This window comes from Acomys minous, assembly GCF_964271855.1.
Source record: "Acomys minous genome assembly, chromosome: 16".
NCBI classification, from domain to species: Eukaryota; Metazoa; Chordata; class Mammalia; order Rodentia; family Muridae; genus Acomys; species Acomys minous.
The window spans coordinates 34,752,057-34,760,119 of record NC_140498.1 but is presented as its reverse complement, the minus strand read 5'-3'; the positions used below and the strand labels follow the sequence as shown (position 1 = coordinate 34,760,119).

The window sequence follows — 8,063 nt, the reverse complement described above, 5'->3', positions numbered from 1 at the left end:
GTAGTGCTGGGGAAAGCTGAACTGGATTTTTTCCTGGCAGGAAAAATATTGGCCAGGAGTAACCTTTAGCATAGGGTCAGTGTGTGTGTGTGTGTGTGTGTGTGTGTGAGAGAGAGAGAGAGAGAGAGAGAGAGAGAGAGAGAGAGAGAGAGAGAGAGAGAGAGAGAGAATATTTTAGCTGTGAATACTAGATTGGGTAGGGACTAAGTTTCCACAGATAAATATGCCAGAGTACAGCATGCCTAGTAGCTGTATGACCTTGGGTAAGCACTTACTTCACTTACGCAAACTTTGGGTTTTTGTTTTTTGTTTTGTTTTGTTTTTTTAAACTCGCTTTCTGATGCTCCCATGTTGGGACTGAGTATCTAGCTCAGTGCCAGAATTAAAAAAAAAAAAAAGCCACAAGGTTTATCAGTCCTTAGCTCCCAAGAATGGATGAATTTCAACGTTTCTTCACTGGGGCCTGGTTGGCCAAGTCTCTTTCCTCCCCTGTTAGGTTCCTTCAGCTCCCCTACCGCCTTGCCTCCTCCAGGCTCCTGGTTGCTCCAGCAAAGTTCCCAACTTAGTCGACGTGACGCTCAGCTCAGCCAATGGGAGGCGGAGCTGCTGTTTTGGGAGGGGGGCGGGAGGGCCGGGCCCCGCGTCTCCGGTGTCTACCCTGCTCAGTGAATGGAGAGAGCAAGCGCCGGCCAGCTCTCCCGGCTACCCCGTACCTCAGCCGCCACCGTGCTCCGGAGCCCAGTCGCTAGCCGGACTTTGGGGAACACCATACTCTGGGACGTTCAGTCTAGGACCCAGACCGAGCCCGCACCCCTGCCGGCGACCCAGAGGGACCCGAGGGCGCTTGCTACCTGGGCCCCGAGAGTGATGCGCAGCGGGGCAGCGCCAGCCCCACGGATGGAGCTGCTGCCGCCACCGCCCGGCGCGCCCCGCTCCGCCCGCGCCCCGTGCGCCTGAGCGCCGCGCCCGCCCCTCCTCCGCGCCAACTCTGCCGCCCGCCCCCCAGGCCGCCCGCGCGCCTCCTTGGGCTCCTCGTGTCCCGCCGCGCCAGGCAGCCTCCTCTGGGCGCGGGTGCTTGCACACTATGGCCCCCGGGCGGACTTGGGCCGGCGCCGCCGTGCGCGCCCGCCTGGCGCTGGCCTTGGCGCTGGCGAGCGTCCTGAGCGGTACCCCCGCCGCCGCCTGCCCTACCAAGTGTACCTGCTCCGCCGCTAGCGTGGACTGCCACGGGCTGGGCCTGCGCGTCGTTCCCCGGGGCATCCCCCGCAACGCTGAGCGCCTGTGAGTACCCACCCCGCCCGCGCAGGCCACCCACCCGGCTCCTTCAGAGTCGCCCTCAGGGCTCCAGGTCCTTCCCTCCTCTCCTGCGCGCTGGGGGCGACCTCTGTTCTCCCTCCGCCCTCAGACACGCTTGCTAAGTTGGGGGTGGTGTGGCTTTGGGCAGGTGTGGTGGAGAGAAGTGTCCGAGTTCCCCCGCGGTGGGGACCGGGTAGTGTCTCTCTGAGGGCTCATCCGCTGACAGCTCCGGAGAAGAAAGCTGGCAGAAGGCAAAAGGGAGAGAGAGAGTGACAGAGCCCGTTTCTCCAGATTTGGGGTTGGGTTTGAAGGGGTCTATGCTCCTTGAGTCTTAAAGAGGGGGCGGCGAGGGAGCAATTTAGACGGAGACGGGGAGTTTCTATTGCAGAGATCCGAGAGAGCAACCCCCCCCCCCCCCCGCAAACAAACCAACAAACCAACTAGTGACCCGCTTGGAGATCAGAATGGGCCAGCTGCTGTGTGGCTGTCCTTGGAGGGAAAGTTGAGTGTGTACGTGAAGGTCTTAACTTCTGAAGAACCAGAGGGATTCCGAGTGGGTGCTCTCAACACCCTCCCTGCCTGGAGTGCAGCGTTTGGGATGCCAAGTTGCAGCCCGGGTGAATTTTTTATGGCTGGGTTATAAATGCCTCCCCGAACGGGGCCGGAGAATGGAAATGCTGACAGCCCTTTAAATGAGACCTAGCGCTATAATCTTACAAACCGCACTCAGTCTCCAATCCTGGGGTTGGCAGCTAGCGGAGAGGCTCTTGGAGAGTGGGGTGGATTGACCCTCGTTTTAACCCCAATTGTGCAACCAAATATTTACTTTTCTTATGTCAGCGTTTTGGAAAGATTTATCATTTTGATCCCCACGACCAAATTCAAAGTTTGGTCTCCGGGGTTGGGCTCCTTTTAGTCCACGGTTGGGCCCCCCCCTCACCCGGGGTGAGGGAGCATGGAGCTGTGGTGGAGGGGGCTGGAGCCTAGGAGTGGGCGAGGATTTGCCCTAGTCAGAATTCCAGTCGTTGTACTGCCCAGCTGTTCTCTTCCTAGCCTGTCTAGGGATAGGCACAGGGGTCCTCCTCAGGAAGTCCTGCCTCCTTCAGGTTAGGAGAAACTAGGGAAGAGTCCAGCGGCAGTAGCTCTGCCCACCCCACCTCCTCTTTTGCCTTTCCTCTTCGGGGCTGTGTAGGCAAAGACTTCCTAGAAATGCCTTCCTTATTCAGGGTGCTTTCTTTTGTTTGTTGTTTTCAAAGTGCAATGACTGTTCTCTTGGTTAGACTATAGGATCCCGGGAGTGTTGGCCCTGAACCTTCATTAACACCAGAAAATTAGGATGGGAAGTGCAAACCGACCTGCCCTAGAAAAACAGGGCGAATAGGCCAGAGCAAGGGGCTGGAACCCAGGTGTCCACGCTTTCACTCAGGCTTTGTATTAGACCCTATTTGCGAAAATCTCACTCGAATGGTATTTTTAGGTATGTATAAATTAAGTTCCCCTTCCTCTCACACCGATGCTGCGGCTGAGTTAGTGAGATGATCAAGTGCGCTGATGTTCAGTAGGTGCTTCCCCCCGGGGCGTTTTGTGTATTCTTGGTTCTTCCTTGAAGCTCCCCGAGCAGTGCTCTTCCTTACATAGGCAACACTTGTCACTCCCATCTTGTCATGTACTCGTGGTCATATAACCAGTTAAGTGCTTGAATCCCAACCTGCCAGGCTTCTAAGCCCAGGTCTCACACTGCTCTGCAGACTCCTTGGAAACAGAGCCAGTATGGGCCAAGATCTGTAAACAGACTGTCCTGAGAGGATCTGGCTGGCTGGGGGTGGGGGTGTGTGTGTCTTAGAGTAGGACCCAGTTGCCTCTGCTTTTGGTATACACTGCCGTCAATCATTTTGTTTTAGCATCAGCTGTCTAGCTTGGGGTCATGAAACTACCTTCCATAGAATTACGTTGTCAGTATGGGAAGATCTGGACAGCGGGGGCCCTCCCTTCTGGTTAGTGAGATGTTTTCAAAACCTGTAGTTACGTGTGCCACCAGCCACTTCCCGAAAGACCTTGGGAGCCTAGTACTCTCATCTGTTCTACAGCTGGAGACAAGAGATAAAGACTTGTATCTGGGCATTCCCAGGAGCCCCCTTGTTACAGCCATAGTCACCACCAGGCATAGGCAAAGCAGGCGCTGGCTCGGCCATATCCGTGGTTCTCTGACACAGCGTTGGTCACTGGCAAGGCTTTTGGCTTTAAGAGCATGGGATGTGACAGAGCTGCCAAGGCTGAACTCTCTCACCTCCTTTCTAAGAGTGGAGCTATCTGTTTAAGAGCAAGCAGGGTCAGGGCCACCTCAGGTTTAAGGGCAGCCCACCAACAGCCCGTCACCACCCCAGCTGTCAGGGGCTCAGCTGGACCGTTGTAGCACTGTTCAGCCACACCGTGCTAAAGATTTCACATTTGTCATCCCCCTCAATAAACTTTGCTTGAAGCTTCTAGAGCATTCCTGTCCCTGTCCATAAAAATCATGGCATACGCAGAAGAACTAGCACTTCGGCTTAAAGGATGTGGGCAAGGGTGGGAAGTGGGAACCTCTTGTGATGGACCCTTTAAATCCCCTGGGGGGGTCCTTTAGTTGTGGGGCACTGATTTTTATCAGCTAGAGTCATTAGATGCTCAAGATCTTCCAGCCTGGTTTTTGACCCAGTTGGTGAAATGGTGTTTTAAAACAAAGAAGTAGTGCTTTCCCCATTCTCCATTTCTGTTACTGAAGCCTCTTGTGAAGGAGTGTGTGTGTGTGTGTGTGTGTGTGTGTGTGTGTGTGTGTGTGTGTCTTTCCCCTAGTCAGATGACATTAAGGACAGCCTGAGTGGGAAGGGTGTAGTCCCCATTTTGGACTTGGCTTCAGGCTAGGAACGGGGTCTGAATTTTTCATCATTAAGTCACTATCAGAGTTGGGGGTTGTCTGTGTTCCAAGTTCCTCCCCATAATGTCAGCACATCACACAGAAAAGGAAACCCTCTGTCTTTTATAAACTACTGACAATTTCCCCCCCCCCCCTCCTAGAGGAGGAGGCGACACCCACAAGTAAGCTAAATAAACGGAGGGGAGAATTCGGTGTCATTTATTATCCGAACAGCAAAGACGGAGGCCCAGGGAGGAGAGGAAGTGAATGGCGGGGGCTTGAGACAAAACATCTACCAGGGAGTGCAGGGTAAACAGATGTTGCGTTTGCCCTTCTGAGTACAAAAAGGGACCCACAGATGTAATTCTTCTCCAGCCACACGCTCAGCCTGGATGAAAATGAGCCCTCATGTGGGGCCCCTTCTCCCAGTCCTGCCCTCAGGCGGGCAGAGGCCCACCTCTCACCCACAGCTAGGTGGTGGCAGTGGGAGCAAGAGTGGACATCTTTGCTTCTTCCCCTTGGCTCCAGAACATGCTGGAAAACTGCTGTATTTAAATAAACATTTCCTGTTTGCTAAGGAGAGCGGGCGAGAGTCTGAAACGTGAGAATGTGGTAACTTAATTTTCCCCATCACTCCAGATGACAGCAAGCTTTGCCCGTGGTTGGGTCCAATAAAAACCGACACCGTGTCATAGGCTTTCCCTCACTTGACCACAGAGGTCCGGAGGTCAAGTGGGAGACTTTCCAAGATGTTCAACAGCCAAGCCTAGCGTTTTGGTAGTCCCAGCTCTCCGGGCCAGCTCTGAGGACCAGGGACAATCTGGCAAGTTATGAGGTCACTCTGGACCAACCATGGTGGTGTAACTTTTCAGAGAAATACAGGGTGCTCCTGGATCACCTACTTGAGCAGGGAGGATGCCTTCCTCCCGGGGACTGTACAAACTTTGAATAGATCGATGTACCCCTGGGCTTCTTGTTCTCAAAAGTAGGGTTCAAGTGTAGTCTTTTCACTTTTCCTTATGGAATCTGCCATTCACCTGGGAGCTGTGACAAAACCCTTCCTCTGTGCCTAGGCCAACATCTGGCACTTAGGAAGTTTTCAGCAAATATATGTTGAATAAAAGGCTAGTGAGCCTCACAAACATAAGGGCAAAATGCGCTATTTCAAATTTGCATTTTGATGGGTATCTAAGGGCTACCTCCTGGTAACCCATTACATGAGATACTGCTATCTAAAATTTGAATTTCATGAACTAGAATTATTGCCTCCGTAGAGTTTTCCCCCAAGACTCTTATTGCATGATCCACTCCGAAATCTGGTTTCCAGGCGTTGCTTAGCAACCTTGCAACACTCCTACTGTGCACATGCCAATGGAATGAGCCAGCAATTCCTGACTACTTCTGCCACAGGACTTTCTAATCAGTAACTCATCGGGGGCATCCTGAGCTCTCTATGGTTTTGATTGCTGTTCTGGCATTAATTGATGCGTATTTGTAGGGTCATTATTAAGTTTTGTTTCTGCCCGGCATCAGAGTTTTCAATTCTGTCCCCTCATCCTCATTTCCATTGTTATTTTGTTTCTCTGTAGTTCTATTGTCTGTATTTGTGCGCGCACACACACATATACACATGAGGACCATGGGATATTATTTTTTTTCCTACATTGATGGGCAAGAAGACTTTAGAGCCCTCCATACTGTTTTGGGCATGGGCTCTGGCAGCTTAGGATCTGCAGCTTGGGTTTGGAGTCCAGTTCTTTGGCGATCACCCTCTGCTGATGCTGTGCGGCTCTGGGCTGCAGTTGCCTTTAATCCCTTTTGTACCTCACTTCCACACCTGTAATACTGGGATGACAGTCACGTCAGGTGGGGATGCTGTGAACGCAGCCCGAGGCAGTCACAGAATGTGCTCTGCACGGTGCTTGCCATATTGTTCACTCATTATCATGGCTGCGATTGTTTACCCAACTGCAATTTATCCAGCTGTAAAGTACGGATAATACCAGGTCCCTTTTGGAAGGATTAAAGAGATCGTGTCTAGGAAGTGCTCAACAGTACCTGGCACAGAGGAGTCCTCCACAAACTTGTAATGTTATGGCTGTGTTTCCATTTGCTCCTCTCAGTCTCTGTCCAGCTGGATGGCTTAAGACGTTCACTCTAAATTTTGTTCCAACACAAAGCCCTGTGGAGGCAGGCTCAATGCCGCCCACACGTGGGCTGCGGGCTGTGCCCAATACACTCTTGCTTGGTTCTCCTTCTTTTTGCTTCTGTCTCTCCACCCTGCCCCAGCAGCTGAGCCCAGGCTGGCCCCTGTTCCATACAGAAGGGATTATGGCTGGAGTGGTTTTTACCTTTGTCATTAGCATACTGCTTTGTGTTCTACTTAAATAAAGAATGTGTTTTATTTCTTTATTTAGAGGAGGGGTAAGTTGGAGCTTTAAGGGGAATTCTTGGTCCTGACTTTCTGCGTTCTATGTCTGTCCATCTTTCTCTAAACAACCCCCTTTTTTCCTGCTTCCCATGTCTGCCTCCCGTACTGCTTTTACTTGAAACAGCTGTATTTACTAGCACATGTCACTCTCATTGTGTAAGATGGTTTTAACCATTTCTTTTTTTCTTAAGAAATGCTGAGAAAAAAAAAAAGAAAAAAGAAAATCAAAGAGGGAGGAACCTCACAGAGACCACATTGGTTCTGAAAGGCATGGGTGCAGAGGTGCTTGGTGGGTGCACTGGGCTGATTTCTAAGGCTCTCCCTGATTCACTGTGGACGTCAGCCTTGCTCTGGGAGAAGCTTATGGCTGGCACCTTCTGCTCTGCGTCCTGCAGACCAGGACTGTCTTTTGTCACTGCTGCTGCTGCTGCCTGCCAGACTGCCAGGAGGCTAACCATCTCCTCCATCCTGTGATCTTCATGGTCTTACTGGCATTTACCATGTGTGGTATAATGGTCCCTAGGGAGAATTGGCCAATGGAGGTGATTGGAAATTTTCAATACTGGGCCGATTGGAGGTGGGAAAGTTTGAGGGTAAAGATGTGAACTCCAGAACCAGGCAAAGTTAGGTCCTGGCTCTGTCACTTACAAGTTAGAACGACACCAGGTTTCTGGATTGTAAAATGGAAATATGTTTGTTTGTTTGTTTGTGTGAGGTAGGATTTCACTATGTAGCCCTGGCTGGCCTACAGTTCACTAGGTGCACCAGACTGGCCTCCAACTCACAGAGCTCATCCTGCCTCTGCCTCCCAAGTGTTGAGATTAAATGCATGCAGCACCAGGCCCCACTTTAATACCCCTTTCTTTATTAGGCACTGGGAGTATTAGATAAACTCACAAACACTTCCTGGAATATGGCACACCCATCATTAACATTTCCTGTCAGTATTACTTCTGTAATTCGTGTAGACTATACTCCTTCCTGCTTATGCTCCCTGGAAGCCGGATCTGGAAAAGTAATGATTGGCAGGGTTGCAAGCGGTCCCCGGTTCAAGTTCGTACACATCTTTCATCAGCATAGCACATGGGAAAACCAGCCCACATCCCTGGCTCACATATATCTCATGATGAGGAACTCAGATCTCCCTAAACTAGGCCTAACAAGACCTTTTTCTTCACATGAGGTTGAGCTTAGTTTCCACAGACTGTTGCTGCACAGAGCAGGGGGCCATCCTTTGTCTGAATGATGGGTTTTCACACTACAAATTGCTGTTGTGTTTCTCACCAGTTCCTCGGGCTTCTGTTTCTTTCCATATAAGCCTTTGTGATTACTTACTCCGTGGGTTCTGTATGTGTTCCGGCTTTGGCACAGTCCCTGCAGCCATCCTTGGCTCTCTGGGGAATTTTCTTTGACTGTATAAGTTGACTATCCATAGTTCAAACT

General features: G+C 51.3%; 1 protein-coding gene across 1 annotated transcript in view; it reads left to right on the top strand.

Annotated features, from left to right (window-relative positions):
• Nucleotides 1-654: 654 nt before the first annotated feature.
• SLIT3 (slit guidance ligand 3) overlaps nt 655-8,063 on the top strand; it is a 584,284-nt gene continuing 576,875 nt past the window's right edge. The window contains exon 1 of the mRNA XM_084761243.1: nt 655-1,281. Within this exon, the coding sequence (XP_084617369.1) occupies nt 1,085-1,281 (197 nt within the window). The 5' untranslated portion in view covers nt 655-1,084. The remainder of the gene's footprint in view (nt 1,282-8,063) is intronic.